The sequence below is a fragment of the Prinia subflava genome, chromosome 4, assembly GCF_021018805.1.
Source record: "Prinia subflava isolate CZ2003 ecotype Zambia chromosome 4, Cam_Psub_1.2, whole genome shotgun sequence".
Taxonomy (NCBI): domain Eukaryota; kingdom Metazoa; phylum Chordata; class Aves; order Passeriformes; family Cisticolidae; genus Prinia; species Prinia subflava.
The window spans coordinates 10,767,742-10,786,010 of NC_086250.1; the positions used below are offsets into that span (position 1 = coordinate 10,767,742).

The 18,269-nt window shown below is 39.0% G+C and overlaps 1 protein-coding gene across 1 annotated transcript in view; it reads right to left on the reverse strand.

Annotated features, from left to right (window-relative positions):
- Window positions 1–18,269, reverse strand: part of MPPED1 (metallophosphoesterase domain containing 1) — a 61,413-nt gene that overhangs the window by 30,976 nt on the left and 12,168 nt on the right. Inside the window, exons 2-3 of the mRNA XM_063394873.1 lie at window positions 17,253–17,515; window positions 12,113–12,298 (exon numbers count right to left, since the gene is read on the reverse strand). Coding sequence (XP_063250943.1) covers window positions 12,113–12,298; window positions 17,253–17,404 — 338 coding nt within the window. The 5' untranslated portion in view covers window positions 17,405–17,515. The remainder of the gene's footprint in view (window positions 1–12,112; window positions 12,299–17,252; window positions 17,516–18,269) is intronic.

Consider the following 18,269-nt stretch of genomic DNA (forward strand, 5'->3'; position numbering starts at 1 on the left):
TCTTCTCCCAGAGCTGAGGTCTTTGTCAGCCTGTACTGACGAGGTTTAACACTCAGAACTTGGGTCAGCCAGAGGGGTCTTTGCCCTGACATTAATACCAAGCCTTCAAGCCTTCAAGCAAGGCATGGATTCAGTTTGGCTGTCAAAAATCCACATTCCACAGTGAAATATCACTGTTTGCCTCTATCCCATGGGTTTTTTCCTGCTCCATTTTCTCAGTGACTCCCTTAGCTCCGTGGACTATAATTTAAAGTGACTCATGTTCAAGAGTATTTTACAACCCGTATTTAGTGAAAAACCTTAGAACAACCTCCTGATGAAGGCAAGGATATATATGCCCACACACGTGGGCTCTTCCTGAGAGCAGCACTGAAAGAGAAACTTTCCACCTGACTCTGCATTTGGTTATTCACTGGATTCTGCCCGAGAGCTGGCATTGCCTGTCTCAAACAGCTCAGCACAAACCTCCTAAGTACATCTGGGAGGAAACAAAGACAAAACTGTGCAAAGCTGCATTCATTAGCTTTGTTTCTGCACTGTTAATTTGTATCTGGATGAAGACAGTCAGAAGAGGAGACTGGGACCAGAAAGAAATATTTTATTGAAAATTAAATCCACCTTGCATAACAGCAATTTTGTGGGCTTTTAATTTTAGAAATGCACTGTTGGTAACATAAAAATCCTTAGCAATGGCCCAAGCTTAACCTGGAGCAGTCTATTTAGAGAATGCTAAAAATCAGTTAATATTACTTAATGGCAAAAGTCGGCATGAGTAGGACTTCAGAATAAAATGCAGCAGTGTGATTCAGAGTTAAGAAAACAGAAGACAGAAGAGTGCTAGCTTATGGGAGGTGACACAGGGCTGAACTTTGCCAAATGAAGACGTGGATGATTCTGAAGTACAAGTATCAGACACTTGTAACACCTGTATGAGGAAAGCTGATGGTACAAATGCCAATCTTTCCTATGGAGCAAATACATATGTGTCTTTAGAACATTTAACAAAAACTCTTTTCAGATATTTATGTTAAATGTTAAAGGTTCAATAATTTACCTGAAAGGCTTCTCCATTTTGCTTCTGAAACCTTTAGAATTTAGCAGATGTGTACTCCACGTGTACAAGCTTTCCAGGTGTGTGCACACATACATAAGTTAAAAATGTTATTTACATGCTGTGGTATGTATGGGCATCTTCAGACCTCCAAGGAATAAAGAAATCCTGTATCCCACAATATAGTTACCATTTCTCTGGTGTTTGGTAAATCTTTTCCAGCTCATCTGATCCATCCATCTAGCAGCCAAGAACCTGTATGAGCTGGTTATAGTTGTTGCTTCCACTAATGTATTTATGTCATGTTGCTGTCTGTGGGTGTTACTTAGGCAAATTAGCAAATTACTCTAAATGTACAGTTACATTTATTATAGTGGCGGCCAGAAGTACTGCTGTAGTTACAGGTCTGTCAGCTTTTCAATTAACAACTGTGTTTTTGATGAGTATGCAGCTCAGTTGTTTGGTTTTTTCTTCCATTCCACATCAGGCTTTGATAAAACTATTTCCTTTTCTTTGTCTCCTTAACTATACTTTTTACCCTTTAAATCTTAAATTTTTGACTAACAGGATATTTTCTGCTGCTTGTTCATAGATTTAGCAATATTTTGTTCAAATCATTTTCCTTGGAAGACTTAACGTGCTTTGCTTTTTACTCCTAGTGTTCTTGAAGTACAAAGTTGGACTTAGGAATATATCTTTGAAATCTTATTCCTGCCTAGGCACTGCTTTTGTGAAGTTGTGGTTAATGAATAGATTTCTGCACAATTTGTAGCCCTGGCTTCCTTGGCCAGGAGCAGGACATCCCCAAGAGTATGTAATCTAAGAGTTGGTGTATGGCTGTGTTCCTGTGCACAACCCTGGAAGAAACATTTTTCCATTTTTTGTCCCAACAGCTCTTGATTGCAGATAATTCAAACACTTCCAGGTTCCTCAGTTATTCCCACAGCCAGGATGGAGTAACTCCACTCAGAAAGACTCTGCAGTGGGTCTTTGTGGCCATGGCACCCTGGCTGTGTTAATCACCAGCAAAACCAGTTGAACAAAAGAAGTGATCTTTCTCCTCCATGTAGCACTTGTGAAACCTCCCCTGGAGTGTGGGGTCCCATCCTGGGCTCTTCAGAGACAGGAAAATTACTGAGAAACTGAGGCAAGTCCATCAGAGGCCTGCCAAGGTGGTTGGGATGAGGGGAGAGACTGAGATCTGAGGCTGTTCAGACCCAGAGAAGATGCAGGGCAGACTCCACTGCTGGTCTGCAACCACCTGAGCTCAGGAAAAACACAAGAGCAAATCCTTCTGAGAGGTGCACAACAAGCAGCAATGGGCACAAGTGGGAACATGCTACAGGGAAAGAATTTTATCATGAGGGTGGTAAAAAAGTGAAATAAGTGCCCTGAGCAGCTGAGAAATCTCTCCTGAAGGCACTCAAAGTTCACCGGGCTAACTACACCTGCTTTGAGGAGAAGGCTGGACTCAGTGTCCTCCAGAGGTCCCCTCCATCCTCCCTGATTCTCTAGGTTCCTGTCAATCCACAGTGGAAAACAAACCAGAATTTTAAAGAGTCTGCAATGCTAAAACAAATCCAAACCTCATTTTGTGTCGTGATTGTAATGGAACAAATCAATGGCAGACAGGCAATTTAACAACAGAGTATGTTCCATTAACTCTGGTGTGAGTTTCTCCTACTATCCATCTAGCAGATGAGTAGGACTAAATCCCCAGCTGATAACCAATTAACATTTGATGCTAGCATATGGCTTTGCTGGTGGGCAGGTAGCAAACTCAGTATTAATACAGAAGCTCTGTGTGTACAATGATATTAAAGAAAAATTATGTCTGTCACAGGAATTCTGCACACATATCCAGGACAAAATTAATTCCCCAGAAAAAATTAAGGCAGGAAGCATGTAAGAAACAGATCTGCCCTTCAGGAGTGCCAAGAAACACATGCAAGAACATATGCTATGGGAGTCAAAGATGTAATTTCAAACAAAGAAAAAAAAAAAAAAGAAGAAAAGTTATTAAATTGGGAGAAGTTATATCTTTTTCTGATCTCTTCTTTTGACCAGCCAAAACAAGGCAAGTGTTTTTGTCTAAAGTCCTGAGATTCTTCTGTTCTTGGCACCTGAGAAGATTCTGCTAAAATATGCCTCCAATGTGGACATAAGCTGCAACTAGAATCAGTTGAAAAATTTTATCTGAATATTTTTCTGTATCAAAATACCACTTGGATGGAATGGGATATGTTTGGAAATTCACAGTCTTTCTGACATTACCAAAGGAAAAAACAAAGTGAAATGTCCATTTAAAATACTTTGGGGTGAATAAAAATTTCATTCTAGGCAAAATTTCACTTTTTGTTCCTAAAATAAGTGTTGGGTTTTTTTCCTCTCATGATGTTTAACTTGCAAGAAACTAAAATTATTTTCCTCCATAATCAACCTCTATCTACTTCATCCTATTTGGATTTGGAATGAAATATTTACGAATCAAAATCCTGTCAGGAACACACTGGCTCAGATTCAGCCCTGGGCTTCAGAGCTTTCTCTTTCAGGCCACATTCAACTTTTGCATTCTGCCAGTTTGGAATGGGGCTCCAAGCCAGCATCCACTCTGTCAGCCTCTGTCTTAATGTGGGATGAGATTTCTCCCACCCTTTTCCTTCTTCTCAGCTGCATGGCTCTTTATCTTTCCTGCAATATTTTCCCCTTTCCATTTTGTAATCTCCCCTTATATGCAGTAAAATGCTGGAGACGCATTATCTTGTCCTTAATTTAGCAGTTTTAGCATAGATATCTTTTTTCTTAGGGAAAACAGAACTTGTAGAAGTAAAATGCTTTAGACTTTCATCTGCTCATCAATCCATATCTGCCTGAAACTGCCCAACAGATTGAAAAGCCATTTACTATATAAAGACCTCAAAGGTAATTATGTTCCCTTGAATTTCCTGAAAGTATTTAAGGCGAGTAATGCCCAAATCTGAAGCAGAGGTTTCAAAGGAATGAGGCAACTTGGAACCCCCAGCAGGTCTACAAGGCAAGATCCAAGAAGTCAGGCAGCAGTGGCTCTGCTCCCAGAACAACCCATCACACAAAAAAATCAGCCCTAAATTTCCTCCATCAATATAATTCCTTACTATTTGAGATTATTTTACTATCAACAAGCTCAGGATATCATATTTAACTTATATATAGCCAGATGTATTATCATCTTACAGACCACTTCATTTGTGGAGTTTTGTCAGTTTACAGCAAACCTTTCTCAGAAAGTTTCTTAGCCTTCATTTGTTCAGTATAAGAATGTGACAGCAGTTCTGGTAATATAATATATATAGGGATATATATATTCTTTAGCTAGGAACATCTTTGTTTATTCCTTTCATTACTGCAGATTACTAATTAAGAAAATCAACCGAACATCTAATTTTTGCATGTTTATGCACCAATTACAAAATTATTGCGGCAATTTTTAACTTCCAAACTCCAGTAGGTTCTTTTTATGGCGAACATAATTTTTACAAAATAACTTGAAGTGCTGGGGAACCATTACTTGAACTACAGGCTGCGTAATGCAGCCTGCTGAGCAACACTGTCTGTTTGCTATTTCTCTGCAGCTGAGCTTGCTCAAAGTGGAATTCTGTGTGCTTAAGGGTTCATCGTGTTCTATCAGCAACCCATAAACCAGATCAACACCGCACATAATCCAACACTCCAGGCTCCCCTTGTACCAAGTGTATCTTTATCAACCTTGGGCCTCCTCTGAAGCTTGTAGCTGTTATCAACTCTCAACTTTGCCGAGCTAAATGCAAACTTGCACAGGCAGATGTGTTTTGCTTCTCTCTTGGTATTTCATACTGAGCAGAATTTTTTGCATTCATTAAAAGAAGTGACAATCATGTAAGTGCCCACTTAGTGCTTCTTACCTCTCATTTCAACCTTTTAGAATACAGCAGTAAGTGATACAATGGAAAGACGGCATAACTGTCTCAGATTGCTTTTTAGCATCTTTTTGACAGTTCTGTGTTTAAACATTGGGGCTGATGTCTGGGAAATTCACATTAACATACTTTTTGTATGGTGTGTAATCTGGAATAATACTGTAAATGAACACTCCCTCTGAAGTCATCTGTAACCTTCCAGCTCTAGCCATTTTTGCATTGAAAAAGGCAGTAATTATACCAAACATTAAAACAGCAAACACATAAAACACTGCTCACGTTGGTAAAACAGGATTCCTTAAAATAGTTAAGGGCAAATCAAACTAAAAAAACACCTGATAATAATCCAGCTTAGACTCTTTGATATACTGTGCTTTATGCACACCTACACGCATACAATAATTGGTCAAAATTACTTCTAAAGGAAACGTGGCTTCCTTTTATCCTGGTTTATTTAATTACCCTGTAATTATGCAGAACCAGCTCAGTGCATAACTAGGCCATTAGAGTAGCTGCAATGAGTCAAGACAAAAGGTGATGTGGATCTGCACCTTCTGTTCACCTGTGGTCTGTAAGAGATTCCTACAAAATTGCACAACGGCAATGTCTGCCTGGACTGGACCTTCCTTTGATGTGTTCCCTTAGCTTATGGCACTTGATGGCTTGAAAGCCACCAATTGTGTAAGACACAGTCCATTTTCATAAGTATGAGACGTTTTTTTACTTCCTGAGATGGTTATAGTCTTAAATTTTCTGAGGAGATACAGTTCCTATTACATCTCTTTCGCCCCCTGAAATATTCTAGTTTTGGTTACAACTTGTATCTGGGGACCACGAAAGGGAAGGAGCTGGGAAAACTGAGTTAAAAAGTAACAATTAGAAAACGTTTTACACTTCCTACGTGGATCTGTGTGCACACTGATACAGATTCCTATTCAGATCTTCAGATCCCACGGAGGTGCTGTCAGCATCTCCCACTTGTCACCTTGGGGAAGGGAAGACTACAAAGAGCCGTGTGTCATGTCAGCATACGAGGTGCACAGCACTAATAACCATGTTTAATGTTTGTGTACAGTGCGGCACAATAGGTGTTCAAAGTGCTGTGCTGAGAATAATTAATCCTCCAACACATTCATGTGGTAGGTGGATCAAGCATCATTTTCACAATTTCACAAGGGGGAACAATAAAGAGGCTGTCAAATCTGAAGATGACTAACTAGAATTTGGTTGCCTGTCTTCCTCAGGTTCTTTCAAATATCTCTGCCAGAGGCAATGACAGTTCACAGACTCACATCCCAGATCTTTCCAGTTCCATGGTTGTTCTCTTCACTTCTGGGCCACACTGCCTTCCTAAAACTGCCCATGTCTGCTAGTCCGGAATAAGACTGGGTGTTTTTATTCACTTGCTCATTTGGAGGGTCAGGGATAGCAGTATTTGTGAAACCTCAGACTCAGAATCCTGGAGTCTGGCTACTTTGCAATGCGTTACTGGAAAGAGGCAAGCTCAGTACAAGAAATTCCCCAGAAGCACACGTTTGGAAGGAGGAAATGGGGAAACAACGCTTTAGCACCCGTCACCTCTACAGCTTCTCACCACTGGCCCAGGAGTTGTACTCTGCTTTGGATCATCTTTGCAATAGAGGGATGCAACTTAAATATTCCTGAGACTCACAGAAACCAGTTGAATATTCTGAAGTTCCTAGGACATCCTAACTCCCCAGAACTGGAGAAATACTGGGAGAGTGTGTTGCAATGCACCTTTCTGTGTCTGAGCCTTGAACGTATAAATGCATCCAAGCCACTATACATTTAAGAACTTCAGTAAAAGCAACACTTTTTTTAGTATGCCCAGTATTTTAAAATTGACATCTGTTCTAAATCCCTACACAGCTCAATGTTTCTCACTGCATTTCCAAAGCCATTCTTTTGTAAATAGATAATTAGCGCTTAAATACTTCTTTCAAGGGGTTTCTACATTAACATAAAAATAGTGTAATTACCGATGGTCAAAATGGCATGACTACAATATATAAATTCTAATTCCTTTTGCTGCTCTGAAGCTCATTTTCTTCATCTTCAACATGATTTTAATCTGTTTTAAATGTATTACTGAACTTAAAAATATACTCGTTAAAAGAGGAAGAAAAATAATTACCATCATTTTGCAAAGCTGAGCAGTAAAGCAAAAGTAAAGCTAAGCCTAGTGACCCCAAGTTTTTCTGAAGATCTTTTATCAAGAACTTTAAAAAGTAGAAATGGTATTTACTGGCAAATCTCTGATTCTGTCTACCTAATCTAATACTACAGGATTAGATCAAATACAATCTAATTCTAGAAGCAGGTAATTCTAGTAATGCTAGTGACTACAGTTGGTAGACATTTTCAGTCTAAAATATCTTTTAGTCTGAAATAAAAATCTTATCCTTTGTGCTGAATTTGTCTAGGTCAACTTCTGAAGTGCATGTCAAATAATGTAATCCTATTTTTTGTCTGTGTTTGTGTGTGTACAACATGCATGCAATAATATTTTCAGGAAAATACTCTCAAGAGCTAATTATTGTTTTCCGTTACAACTCTGAGCCACCTTCTATTTTTGTATTTCCAATTTACCTTGAACTTGAATCTCAAATAGAAAATCTATCTTAGAAATTGGAAAATCTCAAGCAAACACACTGAAACAATATATATTACAAGATGTGTTAGTTTAAGTAATCTTCCCAATCCATGCACGGAAGAGAATTCTCAGAGAAAAGATGGAAGTATGTGTTGCAGCTTATACCACAGATCAGCAATTTAGTTAAATTTCCAGGAAAGTAACCCATGAGCTCAGAGTGACAGTAGATCCTGGAGCATACACAATTTGGAAATGATATTACAGACTTGAGCAAAGGGAATTAGAATTACATAAGCAACTGAGCCAAGCAGGCAATTTCCAGTGCCAACTGTATGGGAGATAAAAAATAGAGATGGTTTTGGAGTCAGTATTTGATAAGTGTACTAAGGCAGGACATGTGTCTCTGTATTTGTCCTACAACACATTTGAGTGATATGCAGGTAGGGAACAAGGAAATAAATAAAAAAATCTAAAATAATGAAAAAGCTGCAGATTATTTTTATCTGTTTGAAGTGTTATCATTAAAATCTCCTGAACTGAATGCTGGAAAATTAGCGTTCAAAATCATACTGTGCATTCTTATAAACCATCAGAAAAGTTCCACTGGATTCTTGGCCTTCTGTTCAGTCCTACCATAAAACATACCATGTACTTCATCTTTTTCTTATTCTCTAAAATCAAATTTTTAAATTTGGAAGAAAAACACATTAAGAGAAAAGACTAGACAAAAAAAGGAAAAAGTTGAGATATGATAACAGGAAAAGGGTCAGTTCAGAAAAAAAAAGAAGGGAGGGAAAAGAGCAGGTTGGCACCATTTGTATGCTTTGTAAACTGACTCTTCCTCCCCTTTCCCCTCAATTTTCAAGGTTATCCTGAAAAACGTCAGCAAAATAGAAATCCCACTTGCAAAAGTGCATCATGATACATCATGATCAGGCAATAAGAGGACAGATAAAACTAAACATAAATTTATGCAGAATAATTTTAAAAATTTGGAAAAAAAAATACACAAAATGTAGATGCAGTGATGGGTTCTGAACTAGGTATTACCATTCAGGAAAGACTTCATGGAATTGTATTAGGAAGTTTTATGACAATGACATCTCATTGTTCTATTAAAAACAGAATAATCCACAACACAAGAAAGAAAAAGAGAACGAGGAGATTTCATTGTGCCAGGGAATAAATCTGTAGTGTTCTCAGAACATGTGCAGTTCTCATCTCATTCTTTTTAAAAGGATGTGGAACAAAGAGGTACAAAGAGTGACACAGATAATCAAAGGTATTTAAGGACTTCTGAATCATCTTCAGCCTGAAAAATATCTTAAGGACAGATACGGAGAGAGACTAAAAATTCCTAAGCAAAATAAAGAATGATAAATTTTTCACTTTCCTCTTCCAATATTAGGAAATACCAAATGAAATTAGTAGGTGACAGGTTCAGAATAAGCACAGCTCATCTCACCATCCCTGTCATGCTTGGAACTCTGTTGCAAAACCATGTCTGTGCTCAAATTTTGCGCAGACCCGAAAGGCAATTTAAAAACTCAGAGAAGAAAAATTTATATAGTAAATTAAAAGTAGATCTGGGCTGCCTACCAGAGAAGACTGAGAAAATAAGCACATCCAGTGATCGCCAACATTTTATCTCTTCCACAGAGTTAGACTCGAAGCCAGCCCTAGTGAAAGTTCAGTTCTCTCCCCGAGAAAGGGCTTAGTGGAAAAGACACATGACAGAAAACAATTAATCACCAGAAAGAACAAACTGAATAAAGTAGAGAGCTTTAGGGGTCAGAAGTGCAAAACTTGGTGGCTAAAGGGCAGCCAAAACAGAGCACCTGGGCTCCCAGCCCCGGCCAGGGACAATACTGGGATCGAGAGCGGCATTATCGAGCTGGTAGCGGCCTTCTCGGGAACCCAGGGACAGTCAGAAAAGAGAACAGATTTTAGGGGATGACTCATCCAGCCGATGTGCCTCTATTAGCACAACACTTGAGCATGTGCTCGATAGAACCATAAGGCCCATGGAAGTTAATGATGGTAATGTAAAACAAATTTTCCATCAGACAGGCACAGGAGTTTTATGTAAAGCACAAAGATAAAATCCGAACTTGCTGAAGGGCAAGTTCATCTGGGAAGATGAAACGGAGAGAGACCAGAGTGGCACAGACCCAAGAGGGGATGGCAGAACTGAAAGCTGAAAGGTGGGAATCAGTGCTGTGCATGATAAAGACATGGAGCAAAAGCAGGAGGAGGATTTGTGTCTCGTGCTTGAGGGGAAGCTGAGATCAAGGGAAGGTGTACCAAACCTGGCGTTTATTGCAAGGCATAAACAAAGCCGTAATCTAATGACAGCAGGAGACAGGGATTAGACAAAGAACAAAATAAGTGGGAAAGTGAGCCCTGTGCATGAAGGAATAAACAGGGAAATCTGGCAGCAGCAAGGGAGAATGTCAGTGGAGGAAAAGTCGGTGCCAGAGACTGTCAGTTACTCTCTCAAGAAACCAATAAAATCTTAAGGAAGGAGGAGAAGTTTGGGTTGGCTGTGGAGTTGCAAAATTATGGAAGGTACTGGAAGCAGCTATCTAGAAAAATCAAAACTGTTGGAAAATAATGCCTTCACAAAAAAATGGACAGCCAGCAAAACCTTCTGAAATTCCTTCCCAATGGGAATGCTTTTAACCATTCTGCCATTTACTGCAGGTTTTGTGAACACTCAATCTATTCAAGAGTTGATAAACTGCTCATTTAAAAAAAATCAAACAAAACTGTATTAAAAATTTAAGTTAAATCTTTATTTTAAATTGCTGAGAAACTTAACAAAAACCTTTTCACTTGATAACTTCCTGTATCTCAAAGATGCTCTTGCAAAAATATGACTCCAACCACCACGATCACCTTTTCCCAAGCGCACGTTACCATGAAATTGGAAGCATGCCTGAAAAGTCAGAAAAATAAGCCCTTTTTTTTGGAATAAAAATGATGAAGAGAACATCACAGAAATGCCTTGGGAAATCTCTCTACCATTCTGAGAGGATTTCAGCTTATAGACATCTTCAGAACACTGTACAGCTGTGACCAGCAGGGAGGCAGATGGAGAACTGGAGACAAAAACTGTGCAGCAAGCAATGTGCACAGCCCCATTCTTCCTCACCAGCAATATCCCAAAGCACTTCTCTTCCCACACCAGCAGATAAATAAAATCAAGATTATTTAGATGGGGTAACCATATGGTTTGAATAATTTGTAAATGCTATTTTCAGCACATTACTATAATACATTGTGGAGACCTACAAAATAGGGTCAAAACTTGCTGTTTTATAACCAACCTGTTCCATTTGGGTGCAGAGACAGAGTTGATGGCTCTATATCAATTATTCCATATGCTGTTCCTACCTTCAGAGTCACAGAACAAAACAATTGTTCCATGTGGGGCATATTATTGGGTTCCTGAGCTCAAATAAATATTTATCAGCCTTGCTGATAATTATTTGCTAGTAAATATTTGTTTAAATTGTGAAGTCCTGACTTTCCTTTTTAAATTCCATTTCAGCCTACATGCATCTGTCTGCTTTGTGCCTTCCTAGTGAGGAATGCTGCAATATGTAGCAAAAAAAAAAAAAAAAAAAGGGAAAAAATGCAAAAATATCAACTACAAGAAAGAAAATCAACACAAAAACTTGAAATCCATTACCCTTAAACTGTGTCCTTTCTCTCTCCACCTCCTTTATTCCCTCTCACTTTTTTTTAATTAATTAAGTCTCAAAATCCAGAAGCCAGTTTTATTCTAAATTAAGGTATCTGCAATGCTGCAGGAGCAGCACTGATGAGGGTTTTTGTCTGGATACAGTGCATGCTTTCCAATTTTCACTGTCTTTTTTTTTTTTTTTTAGCATATACAAAACATTGCAGAAGCACATGTAAATCATCACTCTCTTGCCCAGTGGAACAGAATTTCAGTCAGCAATGCCAAAAGTTGCCTACAGAAGGCATCTACATCTGGTCTGCTACATCCAAGGCTGCAACCACAGGCACACACGGTTTGCTTTGTTCAGAATCCATCTCTGTGGTGCAGCTGAGCCTCAGATATAAAAAAAAACCCAAACCTATGAGCTCTCTGGGGTTAAACAGAAAAATGTTTTCACTCACAACAACTTTTTGGGGGAGGCAGCAAAGCTGTAACAATGTATGGAAGAGGTTTTATGTAAATCATTAAAGGGCTCCTGATTTCAATTGTTGCTAACACCAAGAAGTTGCTTAATGTACACTCGAGAGTGTGAAGGCAGAACAGATGAATAGTCTCACAAATCCTATTTGCTCAGTTGGAAAAATGCAAAAATATTTGTCGAAACTAAGGAAAAAAAATCTGATTCCTGCTCGTTGCCATTGAAATTTAAAAGTCAAATTAATATTCATGATTTCTGAGTGCACGATGGTTTTTAACTGGGAGGCAGAAGGGGCAGATACAATCAGTAAACAAATACACTGTCGAATCCACACAGAACTCAATACCTACCTAGCCACTCGTTGAATTTTTTTACTTCACTAGGAAGTCCCAGCTCAGTAAAATCACCAGCATGTATTAACACATCTCCATATGGCATTTGGATGGGATCAGTTCTTGAGTGAGTATCAGAAATACAGACAAATCGTGTATATCCTGGAGGCTTCGGAGCATCGTGGGGCACAGGATCAACCCTGCAGGAAATGCATCATAACAAGGTTATAAAGTATTTATGTACTCCTTAGCGTCTGCTTTGCAATTGTAAAACAACTTTTTACCTTTACATAAGACTACACAGACTTCTAAATCTGCCTGATGGAAGGATTTATTAAAACAAACCTAACACTAATGGGAGGTGTAAAAATTCTTGATGTTCATATCACAACATTTTCAGTATTTGTTGGGTAGATAGATTAATTTAAAGAGATTAAGGAAAAGAGATTGGACTATGGCAGTAACTCTGACACAAATACTTACAAATAAATCAAAGGCATTGCCAGTTTCAAAGGAAAAGTACTATCTCATTTCATTGTTTAAATATGATTACACTGTACACAGGGAAAAGATTTGTTTTAGATACATAAATACATTTAGATGTATTTTTTTTCTAATTATAACTTCTTTTCTGTATGTTACTCATTTCCAGCAAATTTAATTAACACATTTTGGAAATAAGTTTCAGTGTGTTAATGCAAAGCAACAGAAAAACTCTCCTAAGAGCTGTAAATGTACGTTAAAGCCTGACTATTGTCAGGGCAAAGTGACGACTTTCTGGGCTTAATTACACTAAATGAAATCAGATGCTGTGAGGGGTGAGGCTGCATTGTTCAGAACCCAATCTCTACATTCAAAACTGAAGAAACTAAAAGATCTGACCCAGTTTGATGAGACTCACTTATAATTTACAAGAGGAAATCAGAGAACACCTCTCTGCTATAAAGGAATGCTTGTTTATAAATCAATCTTTTTAACCTCAATCCATATTTTGTTGAAATAGGTAGAAACAAATCTATCTATATGCAGCTATACTGTATCTGCTACTCCAGTTAGGCAATTCTGGTGGAAAAAATCAAAAGGCAAGAGATGCAAGAGTTATATTAGTGTCACTAGAAACCAGAGAGATATACAGAATTGTTATGAACTATTTTACAACATTTCTTTTGAAAGGACAAATAAAATTAGTTTTGTTCCAGTAGACAGTATACTGTTCCACTATACAGTGCATATTTCTATCCCTTGCTGGTTGTGCTTGAATTCAGGAGCTTACTTTTACATAAATAAACTCAGGAAAAAAGATTATAGAGATCTTTGCTTTTAATAAAACTACTTCTGTTTACTAGGTAAATTTTCAAAAAGCATTTTATTGCTTAAAAGGCATAAGATAATAATCTTTAATCACTCAGCCTTTTCTCAGTGTCAAAGAATTCTATTAAATTTTTAGGCAGAAAAACAGGTGGTTTTGACAACTTCACAGGATTAGTGAGAGGGTGAGGAACAAATCTAAAACATTAAAATCTTGTTAAATACAGAAAAAGGTCTTAGCATTTTCTACAATGTAACTACAAAATCAGAGAACCCATGAACCAATTTTTTTGTACTCATCTTTCCCATACAGGAAGAAGAAATATTGGGCTTTTTCCAGCAAAACTGGAGGAGCAGCCCCTTAGTACAAACACCTTAGGATTGTTGTGCTGAAGTTCCAGGTTTTGAGCAGAAAGTAGCGAAATATGGGCTGAGGAGTAAACCCTGCTGTGATCAAATCTTGATTGAAGCTGATGAACTACATGCCAGGGGCATGTGTAAGCAAGGATGTAGTGGGAACTCCAAAATTTGGGTTGCAGTCAGTACTTGGATTCCAAGCAGCTGCAAACACCTCGTGTGGGGCACATGGGAAGGGCAGATGAAGGAAAAGAGCTGAGAGGTTAAAAAGGCCTCTGTTTTGGAGGAGAGAGCTGCACAGGGCAAGCTTCAGGGGTGCAAAGGAATGGGGTGGTGGATGGTGGGGCTCAGACTGGGTGCTGAGGGTTTGCCCTCAGCTGGGAGCTGTGTGAGGAATGATGCACTCAGTTCACACAGTGAACCAGGATGGTCGGGTAAAAATGATGAGGGATTGACCTTGGCTACCACTGAAGCTGTTCAAGCTAAAAGGATTAAACATCAGTCCATAAACTGAATTATTGCTCTCCCTGCCCAACACTTCCCAAAGCGAGTTACAGATGGCATTACTGAGCCAGCATTAAATCATGGATGCTGCCTTGGCAAACATAAGGTTATGGACTGGCCTAAAACATCACTTTTTGACTTTTCATGGTAGGGTAGCCTTTACAGCAGGTACTGCTTCTCCTTCAGAAATCTTTTAAAGCTCAGCACAGCAGTGAGCTGGGTGTTGGGGAGCAGTGTCCATCTCACATGGGAAGCTGGGTGGAAAGAACAGCAGGCTTACCCCATGCAGCACATAATGCACATGCTTTGGATGGGGATGGGGAAGGTGTGGACAGCATTTTCCTGCTTGCTAAGGTATGTGTAACTTTTAAATTGTCTGCAACAGGCCAGAGAATTTTTGTGGGAAAAGGGCATCAATACAAAAAAAAAACCACCCAAATCAGTGAGATGCAGATTTCTCATGCTGGAGTGATATGCACGCACTGAGACCATATATAGGTAAAAGCATATGTCAAGTTTTGCAAACACATCTAAGCTGTATTACTGGAAATAATTTCTGAAGGCTCAATCCCCATATTCTTGTGTAACGCATTCCCACAGCAGCTGTCACACCAACACCCAATGCACAGCTTGCAGCATGAGCAGAGGAATACAGATCTGCTGATTATTTTTGTGCAAATGCTTTTGTTTTTCTTTAGACCAGTAGGAAACTTGAAAAGAAACTGAAAAGAGAAGTTGGAACATCTCAGAGCAAAAACACTTCTAGAGGTTAGTTTATACAGTAGATTTCAGTACTTCAGGAAGGAGTGAGAGAGGCACTTTCCAGAAATGACTGATGGACTTGAAAACACTGGCAGAATTTACTATGCTTCTTGTCAGAGGCAACCCAGTCATCTCACAAGCACAGGGATGCCAGACTACGACAGGTCTAGAAAGGGCTGTCAGCGTGTTCTGGGAGCTAAAATGTCAAGAAATCCAAACCTGCACAGAGGACCAGGAAGAGCTGCAAAACTGAATCCAGAAGAAAAGGAGCACACAACTGTCTCCCTCGTGGTTAAAGTAGCTTACTGTGAGTTCAGATGTTAACACGTCTGTGTGAAATGTTTATGATTGCCTGCAACATCACTAATGAAGGTATCTTGAACTGTGCACAAAGCCTAACCTCCCTGAAGTTAAGGACAAAACTGGCATGCACAGAAGCAGGGCTAAGATTTCAGCCATAACAATCATGTGAATAAAAGGTGCTTTTGTCACCCTTTTTATGTCTACTTTTCCCTCCTTTGTTACTATTCTATTCACTGGTAAGAAGAAAAAGCAATCCTGCTGGTATTCAGAAACATTATTTACTATTTCTGTACAAAGAGAAAGCGTAGGTCAGATTGTGGTACATGTTTCAATTGATTTGGCCTGTTTTTCTATTTGCACAAGCTTCTTCAATAGTATTAATCATTCATGAGAGATTGCTAAACTCTTCTGAGGAACTGTTTTCTAAGGATAGCTTAGGATTTTCAACTTCTTCTTTGAGTTCTAAGTTTCTATCATGTAGCTGACTGCCTAAGCCTCCGGTACCATGATTTCTCACTGGTTAGAAGTTTAAACAGCACACTGTTGAGAACCAAGTGAATACTAATAAATTACTTATTTTCAGCCCAGTAAAAAACATTCAGCTTTTAAGACCAGGAAACAAATTCCTGAGTGCCCAGGAGCTGTCTGAATATTCACAAGGAATAGCTAAGCCTCAATGAATCAGGCAACCTGCATTTGGCATTTTCATTTGTACAAGTATTTCTGAATCCACATTTGTTTGTTTGTACTTTTTCTCCCATTTACCAGCTCTATAAACAAAAGATGTTTCCCAGTGCTGACACTCAACTCATTTGACTGTTTGCATTTCAGTAGGATTTAAAAAACCCCAACACAGACCATAATATACTGCCCCCAAAAACCGAGTGTTTGCTTACCATCTTGATATACATGTTAGTCATCAGATTTTTTTTAATATAATCTAATGCATGCCAAAGAAGCAGTCACTAAATAGACATGCAGCGTTCAACCAGTCACAAGTGCTGAGGTTTTTAACTGCAGAAATCATGACCTACGTTTTTAAGTTATCAAATCATATTAAATACTAAAACCGTAAACTAGGTGACTATTTGTTCAGTCTTCCTAAAAGGAAAAGGTTCCCTTTAAAAATGAAAACCAGCCATCTGATCTAAAGATAAGCCTGCTTCTCTCTTTAATAAACACAATAAAACGGTGCAGACATTTTTATTCCCTATAAAAATATTTTACAGTAGAATTTTATACTTAATTTATTTGTAATAGCTTTACTGTTTTGCTCTTCCTTCTGGCTTTAAACTTTATGGCAGGTTTCATTTCGTAATTGTAATTCTCCACTTTACGTTACAAGTAAATCATCTAGAGCAGTTAATTTTACTGATGTTGTCATTATATAAGAAGTCAGAAACAAACACATTATTTTAATTACTCTTTAAGCACTTGGCATTTTCGGAAAGTAAGTTGTCGGATGGGTGCCCACAGTATTTTATGTATTGATATGATTTTTCCCTGGTATGCAGCTGTAATATAACCAACCAAACAGAATGTGTGCTGTACAGATCCAGGCTTGGTATTTCCAGCAGCCGTGTACATCAATATGCAAGTGCACAAAGCAAACAAACATTAAGACTGCAGAAAGTACCATCCTTGTAGCATCTCGTGTTTTATTGCCAACGCTCATTCTTTATTCCTCTTTTTAATATGTAAGTACTGTGTATTACACATACACCAGTGAGGAAATCTTTCTCCCACCTTTTAACAAAGTACTTTTCAAATAGACTGATTTCTTGTCATTAAATATTATCAGAAAGGCAGCAAAACAGTGTTCTTGGAATTCTTTTCGACTAGTCCATCAAATACCACATCGACAAGGCAATAACCATTCCGAAGGCTGCGCCGGAGCAATAACAACACTATAACACTTACATTTGCACATGCGGGGGCTGGAAGCGTCCCTGGTTAATGTTGTAGAACGTGAACGCCTGTGTGGGGTTGGAGCTGTACTCATCCACCTCGATGATGAGGCGGCTGTGCTGGTGCCTCCTGGCTGCCATGATGTGGGACTGGGCGAAGGCCATGTCTGCGCGCACGCCCCGCGCCCTCAGGCCACCATCTCCGCTATCTTCCTGCGGCGGGGGCCAGCACCATGGCAGCCCCCGGCCCAGCCAGCACGCGCCCCTTCCAAACACCTGCGGCACACGGGAGAGAGCAGTGAGGGACACTGAATCCAACGGGGATTTGCTTTACTTAAGGTGAGGTCAACAGGAGAGACGGAGACAGACTCAAAGCACACATCACAAACCTTTCCAGCTCAGCGACCTGATGAACGTGCCTGAGCTAGGGGAGGGAGGCATGGCGTGAAAGTAAACTTGCTACAGAACAAAGCTCAAGGATTTCAGACTTTTAGTCCAAACCCAAAAGACAAGACCGTCATTCAGAAAGCCACATCAAATCATAAAATTTTTTCAACACAATCATTTACTTTGAGGTTTTTTTCATAGAACTGATGAATTTTTATTCCCCATCCTCCCTCAAAAAAACCCCCACCAAACCTGAAACAGAATACATGACTACACACAACTCAAATGCAAGTTAATTGAACAAGAACTAGTTTAACTACATTTCCCCAAACTGTTCAGATTATTACATTTAAATAAATGTAAAATGTGACGTTTATTATGGAGAAGCATTGCAACTGCCTGTTCCTTACACCAACAGAAGAGGGAATGGCTTTCTGTGCACTTGATCCTGCTTTTATAGCATCACTGAAGGGATTCCTCGAGGAGGACACAACTCCTTGAGTGAAGGACATAAATATGAAGGGCTCCCCTCTTCAAACACTTTTCAGTCAGTGCTAGCCCAGCATTCTGGGTTCACAGTAAAACAGAGTGATTCCAAGGTTAACACACAGTTAAATGTTACTAAATTTAAAAAAAATGTAAA